The following is an 18,259-nucleotide window of genomic DNA, read 5'->3' as shown; positions in this document are numbered from 1 at the left end:
CCCCTGCAAGTTACCTTGGCCTCGGTTGAAAACAACTTTGCAGGTTTATTGGGAAAGACTAAAGCTGTATATAATAGCTGTAAAATATAATAGTTAGTAGTTGCAATATTACCTTAAATGTTTACTATGTTAATAAATGCTAAGTTATTTTTAGTAATAGAAATGCCAGGAACAAGGAAAAGCTAATGAGGTGTTAAAATAAGTAAAGAGCCAAAATAATCCCTTTGAAGATCTAAAACTTTTCAGATTAGGGGCGCCTGGGTGGCTCAGTGGGTTAAGCCGCTGCCTTCGGCTCAGGTCATGATCTCAGGGTCCTGGGATCAAATCCCGCGTCGGGCTCTCTGCTCAGCAGGGAGCCTGCTTCCCTCTCTCTCTCTCTCTCTCTCTCTGCCTGCCTCTCCATCTACTTGTGATCTCTCTCTCTGTCAAATAAATAAATAAAATCTTTAAAAAAAAAAAATAAAACTTTTCAGATTATTAAAATAATGAAACCATCATTTTTAGCAGGTGAAAATTATGCAGTGATTAATCATTTTAATTTTACTTAATATGTGATATGCTCATGTAGATGTCTTCATACCACAAAACTCAAGTTGCAGTTTTCCTTTTCTGAAATAATCATAAATAAAACCCCACTCTTGAATTTTATCAATTTAGATTTTTTTGCTAAAAGGACTACAGTTGGGATAAAGATTATCTTTGAAAAAAGACCTCTTACTTCCTGTTAAGGAGATAAAGTGAACTGATAGTTTGAATAAGATACTATGAGGATGTTTAAGTTGCAATGTACAGATACTTTTGAGGACTTTAGAAGATAGTTTACATATTCATTTATGCTTCCATCTATTGATTCATTTATGTGTTCATTCATTTGGTTAGCAGATACTTATTTGGCAACTATTACGTGCCAGGTTTAGGGACATAACAGTGAGTAAATCAGACATAGTCACAGCTTTTTTGGGAGTTAGAATCAAGTGCAGAAGACAGCTGTTGGTCAGAGAATATTTGGAGAGATAATACATTGGATTTATTTAGTAAAGTCTCTAATAAACACTAAGCTACACTTGGTAATATTAAAACTAATAACTTGCCATTCAGCAATAATAGTTCATATTTTTTCTTTCACTTTTTTTCAAAATCCTTTTCTTGAGTTATTGGGTATTAGGTTTGTCTGTGTGTTCCCTGTGATGCTTAGTAAAAGCAGTTGCTTTATCCATGTAAGCAAGGGCTTCACGAAGAGTAAGGGAAAATACCGACCTGCCTTGGGGAAGTCCAGGAGCACTATATATAGAATTGGAGGTCTGGTGCCCGGGAAACCTGCTGAAACACCCAATCCAAGGCCTGGGTTGTCTGATGAAATGTGTACCGTGTATGATACTTACTGCTGCAAAGTTGCAAGGGTATTTTATCCTAGGAGATGATAACAGTCCACTGCCTTCCATTACTCTACATGTCTGGGAATAGTGGGATATAATTTTGATCAGTATTCTGCTGTTTTCACAGATGATCGGCCTTTCTTAATAACCGTGAGACACAGTATAATTTTTGGAATCTCCCTTAATCCCGAAGTGAAGAGCAACGATGCTATGGTCCCCATAGCAGGGGTGATGAACGGTTACGATGTGGAATTTGATGACTCAGAGCAGTTCATCTACTGGGTTGAGAATCCAGTAAGTTTTGAATAACATTGAAAGTGTATAACTGGTTCTTGGAAGAGTCTGCCTGCACCGATACCTTCTTACAAGCAAACATTTGTTGGGTGGATAAAAGGGAAATGGTTCAGAAATAAATTAATTTACCACTCAGTTTTTAAAAAAAAATAATTTGATTTAAATTCAGTTAATTAACACATAGTACCACTAAGTTTATTTTGATTCAGTGAATGATGTACATAGGAGGCTGGCCTGGAGCAGTCAGATAATAAGCATATATAAGCTATTGGATATTATTTATTCATCCAGCAAGTATTTATTAAGTGCCTACTCCTTGCTCTGCGCTGAACTAATGACTTGCTGCTGTAGAATACACACCAAGAAGAAGGAGTAACAGGGCTTGCTCTTGGGAAGCTTAACCTAGTAGAAGATATTAGATGATCATAAAAATGATCATAACTCAAGACAAAAAGCAATAGTTCCCTGAGGAAATTCCAGCAAAACATTTGATGCTGGGGTCTTCATCAGCATCTTTGCCTCCAGGATAAGAAGAACATTCCTTCAGTTCCCTTCCTGTGGGAACTCACCCTTTAGAGGAGAAGATCTTTAGATCAAGACCATCAAGATCTTTAGAGGGAAGATCTTTTTGTTTGATGCTTTTCACCTCTATGTAAATAAAAGGGGCTTTTATGGCTATTTTGGCCTCCTGATTTTCACCCATGACTTGGGTTATTTTTATGACATTTTTTTGACTCTGGTCTGTGGTAGTTGAGAAATGAATCTCTGTAGTCAGTCTCAGAGGCAGCCCAAATGATGAGACTTGAACAGTCCTCGGACACACTTAAAAATCACTGTTTTCAAAGTATTGCTGATGTTAGCATTATACATGATGAGCCCACCCAATGGTGCTGAACCTTTGCCTTGTCTCCAAATGTGAGGAGTGTTCAAGAAACATGGCAGCCAGCAGTAGCCACAGTGAAGAAAGTGCCTCAGTGTAGAAACTGTGGCCTTGAAACAGCTCACTTCTCTTCATCTTTCTTTCCAGGGTGAAATTCACAGAGTGAAGACAGATGGCACCAACAGGACAGTATTGGTTTCTCTATCTAGATTGGGGTCTTCCATGAGCCTGGCCTTAGACTGGATATCAAGAAACTTATATTACACCAGTCCTGGAACTCCATCAATTGAGGTAATGATTCCATAATACTGTTTACAGGAACACTGGTTTTTGATGCATCTAAAATCAGTTCACAGGAAATATTTTCCTAGATTTTGAACTTATTTTTCAGCAGGAGGCAAAAGGGAGGAGTTATCAGTATGAACTATCAGTTTTAGAAGTGAAAGAATAAAACCACCTTAGAAATAAATTATTTGGAACTTTCTACTGCCTTATTTTATTTTCCTCCTAAGCATCAATATTAGCTTGTTCATATAAAAGGATTTTAGATGATCTATAAAAATATATAAAAAGAAAAATGAAAAAATTACATAAGGAATTCAGCATTAAGTATGGAAGAATATAGTAGGCTGGAAATTTTCCCTATCTTTCCTCATCAAGTCTGTAACGCTATTTCAGTACAAACCAAATTGATAGGTTACCTCTATTCTAAGATGGAAATCTTTCTATGGCTCCATACAGTTTTTTTAGCAGTGAAACAGAAAGTAGAAACTTGATTCTAATTCCTTTGATACTTTCCTCAATGTGATAAGTATTCTTTTTACTTTAATTCCCAGAAGAAATTTTAGATGGGGTACTGGTATACAGTCACATGAAGTAAATCAGAGGTAACTCAACTAGTATTGGTTTGCTCCATTCTGGGACAAGGTTAAAATATGCAAGGGATTATTAAAGATTTTTATTTATTTATTTGTCAGAGAGAGAGCACAAGCAGGGGGAGCTGCAGAGGGAGAGAGGGAAGCAGGCTCCCCGCTGAGCAGGGAACCCAACACAGGGCTCCATCCCAGCATCTTGGAATCATGACTTGAGCTGAAGGCAGACACTTAACTGACTGAGCTGCCCAGGCTTCCCTGTAAGGGATTATTAGTTCATAATAATTTGAAAGTGAAAATTTCTAAAGCAAGGGGAGGGTCTTGTGAGGGGGGCAGTTAGCGAGGACGTGCGGAGTGACAGTTCACAGCTCAGGGTGAGGCACCAGCTGCTTAGCTGGTTCTCTATGGAGTATTCAGAAAGACAGATGCCAAATGAAGGTGAGGAAAGCTTCTAACAGTCAAGTGGGTAAGTCAGCACAGATTGGACAGGGGAAGTGCTTATTTGACGGTCAGAACCGTGCTTGTGGTTTACAAAGGTCTTCTACAAACAGGATCTCGGTAAATTCTCACAACATTCCTGAGGGCAGGTAAGGGTAGTGCACATTCACAATTAGAGGGACATTTCCAATATGTACAAATGCTAACTAACCTCAAGCTCTTAACATGAGGGGGATCTTGGAGATTCATCTCGTTCAAGCCCTTTGTTGTTTAGATAAAAGCCTGAATTTTACATAATTTGAGAAACTGGCTTCAACAGTTAGCTTCACTGCCCTGATTCCCAGGCGGTGTTTTGACTTTGCCTTGTTACAAAGGACAATTCCAGCAGTCCAGCCTGCTGTAACCCCCTTTGATAGTGACAGAATACATTTTTTCATAACCTCAACTACAAGTATCACTCTCCCATCAAAAGACGGGCACGATTGACTGCCTAAAACCCTTAATTCCAAACTCACATCTTAGCACATCTTCATTCTGAATGACAGTGTGTTCCTACTCTGTCTTTTGTCTCTTGCTTTGTAAATGGGGGTCTTCCCTTTTAAATAGTTTTCCGAAAGTAGGGAGCATGTTTCCTCCATCAGTATTAAGTACAATGAAAAGGCACCAGCTGATGGATACTGTGTGAGTGAGGGAATGAATGTGTGTGTGTGTGCGCGCGTGCGCGTGCACACGCACTCGCAATGCCAGTAAGGCCTAAAGTTTGTAATTGTGCCCGAATGCAGTGAGGCACAGAGGAAAGATAATTTGCTTTGGATTCCAAACACCTGCTTTGAGTCTGGCTTACTGATTTACTGAACACATAGTACTAAACAGATCAGTCCCACTGTTAGTCCTGGATCTTCAAAGATGAATAAAATACTTGTTTCTTCCTTTAAGTGGTTCACACATCTGACAGTTAGACATGCAAACAAATAGCTTTGTTCCAGTGTGTTAAGTATAATATGAGCAGTGACTGTAAAGTGTTCTGTGACTAGGGGAAGAGGTAAACGTGTGGGGCGGGAGAATGGCAGGAGAACCAATTACCTATGAGCTGTGTCCTGAAAGATGACCCATACTTATCTCTGCCAAATGAAGAAGTAAGGAAAAGTCATCCCATGCAGAGAGAAGTACTGGATAAGGACTTTAAGATACAATTTTGTGACTGGGGACAGCACTATATTTCCTCCACTCACAGGCTATTTGACCTTGGACAAGTTACCTTTACTTCTCTGAGCCTCTGCTTCCATACTGTAAAATGGGATTCTGGCTCAGTAACTAAAAGTACTTTTTGACACTAAGATAGCCCGTGAATACAGAGTCCGGTTTCCCTCAAACCACCAGTATGTTCAGAATAGCCATAGAGGAGCTATGAGAACAATGATCCAGAGGTAAATTGCACTTTTAGTGTTTTTTATTGGTTTTCTCCTTTGGTGTTGTCAGTAGTGACTCTCTCAGGGGAATGTTGGATGGAGTAAGGATGCAGAGATAGTGTTCACTTACTGTTTACATGAACACAATAACTTCCGGGATAAGAATAACTCATATTTAGTTCAAATTTGAAAATAAGAGAAATACTGAATAAATTGTTTTCCACTAGGGGTAGCTGTGTGCCCATTCACTAAACGCAATTATGTCGCTGGAGAGTGAGGCATACAGCATGGTTATATGAGAGAACTTGATACATGCCAAAAAAAAGGAAAAAGAGCTTTCCTTTGAATTTAAAGAGATCCTTAAGCCCAGGAAAAGTAGAGAAATTTTGACAGAAAGAGGCAAATTAAAAAGAAAGATACTACAAAGGAGAGAGAAAAATTTAGAAGAGTGAGGGATTAAAGAGAGGTGTGTATGGGGGTGGGAGAGAGAGTGAGGAAGAGGAGGAGGGAGGAAAAAATACATATAGAGACAGAAAGAGGGCAGAGATAGAAATGTAAACACTGGTACACAAATAATCTATTTGCATTAAAAAGCAGCTTTATAGAAAAACCTTCATGCCAGTCAGCAATCACATACATCTTCTAATCTCTTACTAGCTGCTTCTCCTCTCAGACAGTCTTAAGTGCATATTAGAATAGCCTCATTCCTATAAGAAAGTGTTTCTAGTATAGTAACCCATATTTTTCTGTGATGTTTCAGGATTCTGCTAACATTAGTTTTCACAATTACAGTGATAATAATTAAAAATAGATAACACTGAGAAAGCCACTTAAGGTCTCTTTCATCATCTATAATAATATATAATATATATAATATATAATAATTTCATCATATATAATATGGGCATTCATAATATGGTATCTGTCTCACAGAATTATTGTGAGGATTCAATCCAACAATGCTTAGTATAATGCCTGCGACATAATAAGTGTCCAGTAAATGGACCGATTAAAGAAAATAGGAAACACACACTGGGTGCTGTGTTAAAGGCTTTACATGTATTATCTCATAGTTCTGTGCAGAATATCCCATTATTGTCCACATTTTACTAATAAACTAAGTTCAAAGAAGTGAATTTACTTGCCTCAGTCTGGTCTAGATGGTCAGGGATTTGAACTCTTGAATTTTAACTTGACTGTTAACCCATCACAGATTTCACTCGGAGTAAATTTTGACTGGTTGGTCAACTGTATTTTCGATGATGGGCCACTGGGTGCCATGGTCAAGTCACTGGGATTCCGGAGAGCTCTGGGGCTCCCGTGTTTCTTCCAGAGTTTTCTCCTGTGTCCTTTTCTGAAGACATTTTTGTAGTTTCTCTCAGGTGATGAGTCTGCATGTTTACCCATTTGAATCCTTCTTTTATCCATATAAATTTCCTCTACTGAAACTTGAGGTGAATTGAAGTAGGAATTTAAGGGATGATTTTGCTTTTCTTATTTTCTATTGAGCTGATTTCCTCATAGCCCTGAAATACAATTAGGGATTATCTGAATCTCATACAAACCCTCCCATTCATCTCTAATTGGGCTTTGGAATTTGTTGTGTAAGTTCTCCTTCATCTCAGTTTTCTTTGTTTCCCCTTATGAAACTCAGTTCTAAAAAGTGATTTTGTGCTATAGGTTTTGAAACTGCAGGGAGATATCAGATACAGAAAAACACTAATTACCAATGATGGGACAGCTCTTGGAGTTGGTAGTCCAGTTGGCATAACTGTTGATCCTGCTAATGGGTGAGTGTTCATAAATGACACGTATTTTCTATGCAGCACCATTCTTGTTAATATTATGGCCTGATAAAATGGAAGATTTCAAAGTTAGGACCTTTTCTGATTTCATATGCCAACATTTTGAAAAATACAGAGCTTAGTGCGAAAGAGAAATAGCTCTGAGTTAATGTGAAGGATATAATTTGTGTTTTGTTCTATGTTCTTTAAATTAGCAACATTGGATAACTGGATAACATTTGAAGTAGAACTTGAAGAATTGGGAACTTGAAGAATATGGGAACATAGGTAGAGAGTGGGTTGGAACTGGGGAGTGTTTCTTGAGGTCAAGTGAGCAGTGAAGGTGTAGAAACATTTCAAGGTTTAGCATGATCATGTGGAGGGCTGGAACCAGAGGTTTTGAGTTAGGGGTGGTTGACAGGATGGGAGCTAAAGGTATTTGGGGACAAATATCCTAGAAGGACTTTAATGTCATTATGCTAAGAAGGTACATTTTATTCTTTTGAGAAATAAAAAGCCAGCTGGGAATTGGGAGGAAAGGAATTATGATAGAATCAAATACATATTTCAGGAAGATGGGTCAGATCAGAGTGGAAGAAACCAGGGGCAGGGAGACTAGTTAGGAGAAAATGTTCAGCTAGGGAAGAGAGTTCCCAGTTAAGGTTAGGTAGCTTAAATTTTTAGTCAACTCAGAAGTCAAAAGAGTTTTGTGACTTTGTCCAGCAAACTTTTGGTAGCCCGGAATTTGAGAGGAGAAAGAAAATTATGACAGGAACTCAGGGCCAATGACTAACAAGTTAAGCACAATGGGAGATCAAGAGAATAAATAAAGATGTTGGTAAAATGCTTATGTATTAAGTCCGGGCAGAGAGGAACCAAAGGTTTGGAAGCTCAGGCAAGTTTTAAGGTTGAAGAACAGGCTCCATAGAAGAAATAAAATAGGAGCAGTGAAGAGATGGGAGAGTTTGGTCAAAGCAGAGAATGTCAGAGTTTGAGAACTTAGAAGTAGAGAAGTTTAGATTTGAAGATGAGGTTCATGGACGAGCATATGGAGGGTGCAAGAGGTTTGCAAATAAAGATTGGAATGAAGGGTTTTGAAGACTTGTGGGAAAAGACCATAAGAGGATTGTCTCCTGAGGCTGTGGCAGCAGATGAGATAGAAGGAATGGAAACTTGGATTCATATCCAGAAGGTATGTCCACAGAGGACTTGGAAAGCAACCCTTCATATACATTAATGAAATTTTATGTATTATGGATTTGGCAGTTCTGTGTGGAGATTAGGTTTATGTATAATATTGCATTTTTCATCACAAAAATCAGAAAAGAAAGTAGCTGGTCTTGTGCCAGATGATGATTTGGAGAAGAGTTAACTAACAGGTCTGAGAAGTGAGCAGGGAGGTACCAGTGTCCTTCCCAATGCACTGTATGTGCGTGATTCTTTGAAAGGCATTGATTGTTGATGTAGGCTCTTTCTTAGTCATAAACTTTGAACCTATCTGATCAGGGTTAAGGATCCTCCATCAATGTAGGTTGCTAGCATCCTATTTTAAATACCATTTTCTTTCTTTCTTTCTTTTTTTTTTTTTAAGATTTTATTTATTTGACAGACAGAGATCACAGGTAGGCAGAGAGGCAGGCAAGGGTGGGGGGAAGCAGGCCAGGGAGCCTGATATGGGGCTCGATCCCAGGACCCTGAGATTATGACCTGAGCCAAAGGCAGAGGCTTAACCCACTGAGCCACCCAGGCGCCCCTAGATAGCATTTTCAATAGACTCTATATCCCAATAATAACGAGGAAATATACAGACATTGACAGAACGCCAGCTAAGTACTCCTCCATCTTATATGTCACAAGGTACTAACAGTTCAGATTTCCTCCACTGAACTGTGCACATTTCGAGGACAATCAATAACACTTTTTTTTTTCATTTAAATATTTAATGTAACTGTTTTATGCCTGTCTGTTTTGTGAAATGCTGGTGTTTTTCCATGGTTGAAGGAAACTGTACTGGTCAGACCAAGGAACAGACAGTGGTATTCCGGCCAAGATTGCAAGTGCTAACATGGATGGCAAATTTCCAAAAGTTCTCTTCACGGGGAGCCTTGAACACCTGGAGTTCATCACCCTTGATATTGAGGAACAGAAACTCTACTGGGCGGTCACGAGCACGGGAGTGGTACGCGCACCCTGTTGATCTTCATTGCTGAGCTTGTGTAGCTGATACTGATGTTCTTGTCTGTCTGGGGCTCCTGAACAATCTCCCTTGGCCACTTGGACCAGTGTTTTATTGCCCTTTCTTCCTAATAACTTTTTTCCCTAGAGCAAATATTGCCCTAGGTGAAGTCATTTTTCACTAGTTTATGCATAGTTCCTTATAGAATAATTTTCATTGCCATTTCCCCAATCCTTTGCTTTTCTTCAAGATAAAATATTTCCATTTTTCATTTCTTATTTGTCCTTGAAGAGCCATTTCTTTCATGTTTTAGTGATTTCAGTGCTTTTCTTTGAAAGTTATCCAGGCTCTCCAGTTGTAGAGACTAAAGGAAAAAAAAGTAAATACCAAGCTTTTGAGCATAGCATCCCCTCCTAGCTACGTGCCATTCTCTAAGGTCTTAACATGGTTGATGCATATGGGAAAAGTCCCTTTGGTGGTAATTTTAAACTTCAAGGTTGAGCTCATTATTTTCTGCAGTAAGATGAAGAAACTATATAATTACGTCCATTCACAGAAATAATGTTTGATCACCACTGTTGTGCTTATGCAATTGAGCTGGGACAAGGCACATAGAAGGTGCTCAGTAATAACTATTGATCAATTAAAATATTGCTGTGGATATTGTATTGAATGTGTGCCAGTCTCTTCCCTGTTTTTTATTTTTTTCATTTTTATTTTTTTTCTAATTTAAAATCATCTTTAGTAATTTGTTTTTATGAAATTTCATCATTAGTATGTATCTGTTTTTTCTGAAGAGCAGGCTGTGACCCAGTCTTTGCATTGGTCAGTTCCTTTCAGTGGTTGGTAGTAAATGAATCCCTGTAAATCATTATTATCATTATCATTATTACTATTTTCAGTTAACCAGCATTTAGTACATCATAAGTTTTTGTTGTATTGTTCAACAGTTCATTAGTTGCATATAACACCCCATCCTCATCCCAACATGTGCCCTCCTTAATACCCATCACCCAGTTGCCCCATCCACCCACATCCCTTCCTTCTGTAAGCCTCAGTTTGTCTCCCAGAGTCCAGAGTCTCTCATGGTTTGTTTCCATCTCTGATTTTTTCCCATTCAGTTTTCCCTCCCTTCCCCTGTGGTCTTCTGTCCTGTTTCTTATATTCCACATATGAGTGAAACCTTATGATAATTGTCCTTCTCTGCTTGACTTAATTTCACTTAGCATAATCCCTTCCAGTTCCATCCATGATGATGCAAATGGTGGGTATTCATCCTTTCTGATGGCTGGGTAATACTCCATTGTATATATGAACCACATCTTCTTTATCCATTTGTCTGTTGAAGGGCATCTCGGCATCTTGTGGACATTACTGCTATGAACATGGGGTGCATGTGCCCCTTCTTTTTACTACACCTGTATCTTTTCTTCCCTGCTTTTTAAATAGTAGTGATTTCAGATCTGTTTTTGACATTGATGGTCTCCATAATATTGCACAGTAGGCCTGATGTTCAGTTTGTTGTTAATTCAGCAGTGCCAGTTTCAATCCTAATGTGGACTTAGAGTGGTGATAAACTAAGAACACTGAAAAGAAGTAGTGATGTGTGAAAGCACTTCGCGGACTTCGATGTCTGTATGCAGTAATGGGGGAGCTCTTGCCACATGGTGTGATCTCTGTGGACAACTTACTATGTCCCAGACAGTGCCCACCACCTTTCTCCCTTCCTGTTTTCACATCTGCTCTGCCCTCCTGAATGTGTGGGCTTTTTGGAGGTGTGACTCTCCATCTTTTCTCCCAGGTTAGAACCCTCATGTTTCCCTCACTCTAATAACCATGTCCTTATTTAATCATCAGAAAGTGCTGGCCATTTGTCCTCTGCCTCTTTTCTCAGGTGCAGCCTTTCTCTGCCACCTCCACCCTGCTGAGCCTTGATCGGATGATCGCTGTCCTTAATCAACCTTGCTTTCACGAGGAGGCATGTTGTCTTCATAAATCTGCAACAAATAGGTTTGATCACTGCTCGGCTTGAGGAATAGCTCCAGACACCTCAGCTGAGCTTGGACAGCTAATCTGGTCCTGGTTGCTCCTTTAGAGCTCCCCTCCAAGCTTATCTTCCCTCTGCTCTGACTTTCTGGAACTTCTGTCAGTTTCTAGGGCATAACCTGCTCTTGTAACTGCTGGGTTTCCTTGTCCAGTGAGGTAGTGAGCCAAACCTCATTTGTCTCTCTCGCCAGTACTCAGCTCAGATCCTGGCACAGAGGAGGCCTTTGAGACAAGTTTCTGGAATGAAATCAAACCAGCTGTGTCTACAGTTTATTTTTCTTCTAGAAGCAGACTTGTCATTTCCCATTAGGAACTTCATTTTTGTGAGTTCTTTTCCAGCTTATCACAGTCATTTTGACTAAGACTTGTTACCTGTTCGAATACAACAGCACCATTCAATACACCATTCGAATACAACCTTGTCCCATTCAGTCTTGCTGTCTTGTCATTGAATGAAACATGTTTCCTAGTCCCATTGCAGAAATTGTTGGTGAAGATGTTAAATGCAGGGTCAGTCAGCTCCTGGGTAGTGATCTACAGTTCGACACTAAATGTGTATCCTTGTCCAGAATATGACAGGGACTAGCGAGGTTTAGTTCCCCTTTTCTTCACCATGTCGTCTGAGAATGTTAGTTGTCTTACTTGAGCTGAAACTTCATTGTCAGTGAAATGGGCATGATGACATTTGCTTGGCCTACTGCTCCATGTCATTGTGACTATCAAATCCTAAAACAGATACGAAAAATCTCTGTGAAGGATAGAGTGCTATATAGATGTGGTGTATTTTTAATAAGAGAATGTAGTTTGCTGGAGGGGAGGTTGGTGAGGGGTTGGAGTAACTGGGTGGTGGGCATTAAGGAGGTCCTGTGATGTGCTAAGCCCTGGGTGTTCTATATCCCTGATAAATTACTGAACTCTGTATCTGAAATTAATGATGTACTATAGGTTGGCTAATTGAAATTAAGTTAAAAAAGAGAGAAAGAATGTTAGTTTTAAATGTTTTCTCTCATTTCACCATCAATCAGTCAATCATGACAATTCTGATGTTTTAGATCGAAAGAGGAAATGTGGATGGTACAAACAGAATGATCCTGGTGAACCGTCTTTCCCACCCCTGGGGAATTGCTGTCTATGATTCCTTCCTTTATTATACGGATGAACACTATGAAGTCATTGAAAGAGTTGATAAGGCCACTGGGGACAACAAAGTAGTCTTGAGAGAGAATTTTCCAAATTTGAGAGGTCTTCGAGTTTATCACAGACATGGTAAGTATTTGTTACTGAAACACACACATTCATGAATGTAAAATGTACATTCACACATCTGCACACTTATATATGTAAGTTCATGCCTGCACATAGACCCACGTACACATACATGCATGTGAATTGAAATTACCCCAAATATTTTTGAAATGATAGCCCTGTCCTAAGGTTGGCTGAGTGTCAGAGACTAACCTGGCATCTGAAAGGCCAGGCTGACTTCAGAGTAAGCTTAGTCCCATTCTTTCCCCATCATTTTAAATTCCTTACTTTGCTTTGCTTCATAGCGGTCCCTGACATCTATCAGTTTGTTGTCTATTGTTTCTGGTTAGAACGTAACCTCCATAAAGACATGCATTTTTTTCTGTCTTGTTTCTTGCTCTGTATCCAGTAACTAGATGAGTTCCTGGCATGTTGAAGGTGGTCAGGAAACATTGGTTGGGTACCTGATGGGGAAGTGTTAATAGGTTAGAATTTCTAATCTTAAAGGGAATACTTGCTGTTTTCAGCATTTTTTCGTAGATAATCTAACTTTTGATTCACCCCTTAAACTAGCATTATGATACAGAAATTAGTTTTTGAAGTTTTGACATATTGTGTAGATTTTAGTCTCTAACCAAAGTTGACTAAACAGTTTGCTGTCTGTAACCTAGGTTTGTCACTTGGCATTTGTTTTTATTGCATGTGAAAAAAACCTTTAAATGTTCTTAATTAATATATTCTAAATCAAATGCCCATCACATTGTTGATCATATAATTAAAACTGATACAATTTTAAATGCCAGTACATAGGTCAGAGGGTGAAAAAAATTAGAATTTGCACACTGATCTCCCCAATTCTTCTAATTTCTGTATGATTTATGGAAGAAAAAAAATTGATGTTCCATTCTCTATAATAGTTGTGGTACCTTTATGTGTTAATTGTTTAAGCTGTAGTCTCTTCAATGCTGTTTTTAGGTTGTTAACCCAGGTGCTGTCTTTTGTTACTGATTTTTGTAATGAATTATTCGGTGACCCAATACAAGATATTTGAGGTAGAGTGTCAAGTATGTGAGGTCAAAAGTTACAAACTAATTTTGATTTCATTTAGATCCATCCTCCAATGGCTGTAGCAACAATGGGAATGCCTGTCAGCAGATTTGCCTGCCTGTACCAGGAGGATTGTTCACATGTGCCTGTGCCAGTGGACTGAAACTCAATCCTGATAATCAGACCTGTTCTCCATATAGCTCTTTTCTTGTTGTTTCAATGCTGTCTGTAATCACAGGCTTTAGCTTGGAATTTTCAGATCACTCCGAAGCCATGGTGCCAGTGGCTGGCCAAGGTATGCCAACTCCAGTAGAAATAAGATTTCACTCTGCTGCCATGTGAAATTCTTGGTGCCATAAAGCCATTCTCCATGTTTGGATTTAGCATGTAATGAAGCTTGTGTTTCCCTTGAGATAAACTGGCTCTGCCTTGAATTGTTCTCAAACGTTAGCATACATCAGAATTGGAGAGCTTGTTAAAACTCAGATCTTGGCCCCATCTCCAGATTTCCCCGTTTAGTCGTCTGGAGTAAGGCTAGAGAATCCACATTCCTTTTTTTAAAAAAAATTTTAATTTCTGGGGCGCCTGGGTGGCTCAGTGGGTTAAATCCTCTGCCTTCAGCTCAGGTCATGATCCCAGGGTCCTGGGATTGAGCCCCGCATCAGGCTCTCTGCTTGGCAGGGAGCCTGCTTCCCCCTCTCTCTCTGTCTGCCTCTCTGCCTACTTGTGATCTCTCTGTCAAATAAAATAAATAAAATCTTTTAAAAAAAATTTTAATTTCTAAAAATTTTTAAAATTTTTAAAATTAAGTTCAATTAGCCGTCATTAGTTTTTTAAGATTTTATTTATTTGACAGATTTATTTGACCTGAGCCAAAGGCAGAGGCTCAACCCACCCAGCCACCCAGGCACTTCAACCCACCATTAGTTTTTGATGTAGTGTTCATTGATTCATTGGTTGCATATAACACCCAGTGCTCATCAGATCATGTGCCCTCCTTAATGCCTGTCACCCAGTAACTCCCACTCCCCTCCCTTCTTCAACCCTCAGTTTGCATTCCTAGCAAGTTCCCAGGGCATGATGATGTCGCTGGTCCCTGGATCATACTGAGAGTGACAGGCCTAGAGCAAGATAGAATGTAGCATGAGACTGCAAGAAGTATGCAGAGTTGGTGTTTAGAAGAACAGTTAATGGAGATTTGGGATCAAGGTTAGACTCTTATTTAGAATAGTAATACAGTAGTCCATAATCTGGTTTATTAAGATGTATTTGATGAGTTGAAATAAATGAGTTGGCAGTATTAGAATCTCCTTAGTAACTGTATTTTTGCAGTATTTTGTGTTTGTATACTGTGAACATAGAAAATGATCCCTGTTACCGTAGGAGGAACCAAGGGTTTACTAGCATCACAAGGGGTATGTCATGGATAATGATAGAAATAAAAGATAGAAAAGGAAGAAAAAGGGTGAAGGGAATGGAGGGGAGGAAGAGATGGTCAGAAGAGATGACCATACACATGGTGGAAGGAGTCAGAGAATGTCTGGTACCATGTATGTTCTTGGCTGATGGTGATAGGCACGAGTACGCATGACTCCTCTTTGTTTTCCCCACATCTGAAATGTTATGGCTCTAAATTACCATCTTGTAAAGATCATAAAATCAATTATTTTTTCTCCCAACTTTTCATTTTGAAAAATTTCAAATCAGAAAAGTTGAACGAAAGGGACAGTGAACATCCTTACGTTGTACACGTAGATAGAAAAATTGTTTGTATTTCAACACATTGGAACGCTCAATCTGTGCGTACATGCACATGCATATACGTACATTTAATGTTACTGATTTCAGGGGCACAGTGTCATCATAGATTCAAGTCTTTATTCATTTTTAAAATTCAGTGTGTTATAAACATTTACCACAATTACTCTTGATACTCTATTGGCTTCATTTTGGCCAAGTAGATTTTCCGTTGGAATCAATGACTGCCTGTATTCTTTGGACATGATTCCGTGAGTGTTTATGTGCTTCCTTGCCTCTGGGTCTAAGAGCTTCGAGGCTCACCTTGTACCTTCCCTTCCCAAACTTAGAATCCGCTATTTTTCTTAGGAGCCAGTTCTCATTATTGTGGGAAATGGCTTTTAGAAACCAAGATCTGGGTGCTGGGTGTACTCACTGCAACTGAGAAACAGTTTTATTTTGTCCCAGAGACATGGTCAGAGCAGGGGGTTGGGAATCACAGTTGGAGAGGAAAGGCAGGAATGTCAAAGTTCTAGTTCCAGTTAGAGCATTGTTTAATGAACTTGTCTTCAATGTTTCAGGACGAAATGCACTGCATGTGGATGTTGATGTGTCTTCTGGTTTTATTTACTGGTGTGATTTTAGCAGCTCTATGATAACTCAAAATGCAATCTATAGAATCAAACCTGATGGGTCTGGTTTTACAAACATCGTTACACATGGGATAGGAGAAAACGGAGTTCGGGGCATTGCAGTGGATTGGGTAGCAGGTAGGTAAGCTGTATAGGGATTTCATTGAGAAATATTTTGGTGTTTACATGTTATTTTATGCTTGAAAGTTTAATGCTGTATGTGCTGTAAGTCTATTTTTCTAGATAACTATTGGTATTATTTAAGGTAAATTGAATTATGCTTTTAGACTAAGCTGTATGCCTAGTAAGTTTTTGACAAGGTGTTTCAGTGGACAGAGTCATAACAATTCATTTTCTTCCATTATTAACATAATCAAAACTATAGGCAGAATGGCTAGAAAAATTACGTTGATTTTTTTCACACTTAAATTAGCACCTAATTTCTAAATTAGAAATGTCTAAATTTTCAAAGAATAAGTGATATTAAAGTAAGTGAACCATGAAATGACAATGATTTATTTTAAAAATGAGCAATTTTAGTTGACAAATTCTTAATTGCTTATCTTGTTAATGTATAAAAATCCTTTGATCATTAGGCACTTCTTTATTGTAATTATATTGAAATGCTTGACCCAGTATTACATTAACTTAGTCGTATTGATTCATGTACTTAATTATATTACTTTTATTTTTTATTTTTTTTAATAATGACATACACAGCATACACTTACTAATATTGTAAGCAACTCTAGGAATACAAATGTGGTCTCCAGGTGGTAACAGAACCCGTCACCACTGACTTATTCCCTCATTAACCATTGTTGTAGCTCCCCATGAACCCTGCCTGTTCATAACCCCTGTCTCCTTTGATGTACTAAGACATTGAATTGGTTGGTCATTACCCTCATGTAAGACTCGACATGTTCCCACTCTTGCATAGCAAAATTCTTTAAAAATTTTTAATTTAAATTCCAGTAAGTTAACATACAGTATAATACTAGTTTTAGGGGTCATGTACTTAATTTTAAATTACCATTTGTTTTTATTTAATGATGAACTGAGAAACAGATGTATTAAATGTATTATAATTTTCAGAATATGATCCTAGTCTATAAAAATAGGTATCATTGTGTGTTAATCAGTTTGATAAGTAGGCATCACTTAGAAATACTAAAATATATTATGAAAATCTAGGTGCTATCATAAGAGTTTATTGTAAATATTAAATATCATAGAGAAGTCTTTAATTGGATTCCTAAATCCCATTTCTGATTACAAATTACTGTATTACTTCTGAGAGTATAGCTAAAGCAGGGGTCAGCAGTCTATGGTCTATGGACCAAATGCAGCTCGCAGTTTTATTGAGAAATAATTGACACACATCAGTGTGTAAGTTTAAGTCATATGGCATCATAATTTGATTTATATATTGTGAAACGGTTATCAGGATAGGGACAGCTCAAAATCTCATATAGATACAATAAAAAGGAAAGAAGAAAAGAAAAAATAATTTTTTCTCCTTTTAATGAGAACTCTTAGGATTGATTCTTTTAACTACTTTCATATATACCATACAGTGTTAACTATAGTCATTATGTTGTACGTCCTCAGTACTTATTTTTTTTAGTAACTAGAAATTTGGACCATGCCTGTTTTTGTAAGGTTTTATAGGAACACAGCTGTGCCCATTTGTCCATGACCTGCTTTTCATGTTTACAGTGGCAGATCTGAGTCCTTGGGAAAGAAACCATATGCTCTACAAAGCCTAAAATATTTACTATCTGACTCTTTATGGAAAAAGTTTGCCAAACCTAGATGAAAGGATTTGAATATATAATGGGTAGATCAGTAACGTATTGCATATTGGCTTGATTTCTTCAGAGCTATTTTTACTTGGACCTAGGAACCAAAATAGATGTCTCTTGGTAACAGAGTTGACCATTCAACAGGTTTTTGACTTGGTGGAATCAGTATGGGATCAATCACTCTCTATTCATTTTACCATCTTCACACCATTGTGTTTTTATTCTAGCATTCACATTGTTCTGTAATGTCCAAAGACAAATGGGTTTTTCTTTTGGTCGCTTTAGAGTTTCATCCATGTGATGAAAACAGCTATGCTAGTCAGACTAGACTCTTAATACTAAGCATAAAGGAGCACTTGAAGACATCGAAATAAGCTGAGAAGCTGTTGGCTCTCCCTCTTTGCTCATTTTGTCATGTTGGGAGTAGAAGTTATGCCATGATAATGTGTGTTAGAGTGTTTGGAGATGTAGGTGTTAAACATTCAGGTGGAAGAGGAAGAACATTCTGGAAAATGATT

The 18,259-nt window shown here is 38.3% G+C and overlaps 1 protein-coding gene across 1 annotated transcript in view; it reads left to right on the top strand.

Moving 5' to 3' along the window:
• The window catches only part of LOC111141989 (LDL receptor related protein 2), a 202,141-nt gene that overhangs the window by 115,863 nt on the left and 68,019 nt on the right, over positions 1-18,259 (top strand). Inside the window, exons 33-39 of the mRNA XM_022494900.1 lie at positions 1,504-1,670; positions 2,698-2,841; positions 6,950-7,059; positions 9,055-9,232; positions 12,328-12,541; positions 13,629-13,862; positions 15,886-16,074. Of these exons, the coding sequence (XP_022350608.1) occupies positions 1,504-1,670; positions 2,698-2,841; positions 6,950-7,059; positions 9,055-9,232; positions 12,328-12,541; positions 13,629-13,862; positions 15,886-16,074 (1,236 nt within the window). The remainder of the gene's footprint in view (positions 1-1,503; positions 1,671-2,697; positions 2,842-6,949; positions 7,060-9,054; positions 9,233-12,327; positions 12,542-13,628; positions 13,863-15,885; positions 16,075-18,259) is intronic.

This window comes from Enhydra lutris, unplaced genomic scaffold (genome assembly GCF_002288905.1).
Source record: "Enhydra lutris kenyoni isolate GAN:26980312 unplaced genomic scaffold, ASM228890v2 scaffoldscaffold1, whole genome shotgun sequence".
NCBI lineage: Eukaryota > Metazoa > Chordata > Mammalia > Carnivora > Mustelidae > Enhydra > Enhydra lutris.
The sequence above is the reverse complement of the archived record's forward strand: the minus strand, read 5'-3'. Positions and strand labels throughout refer to the sequence as shown.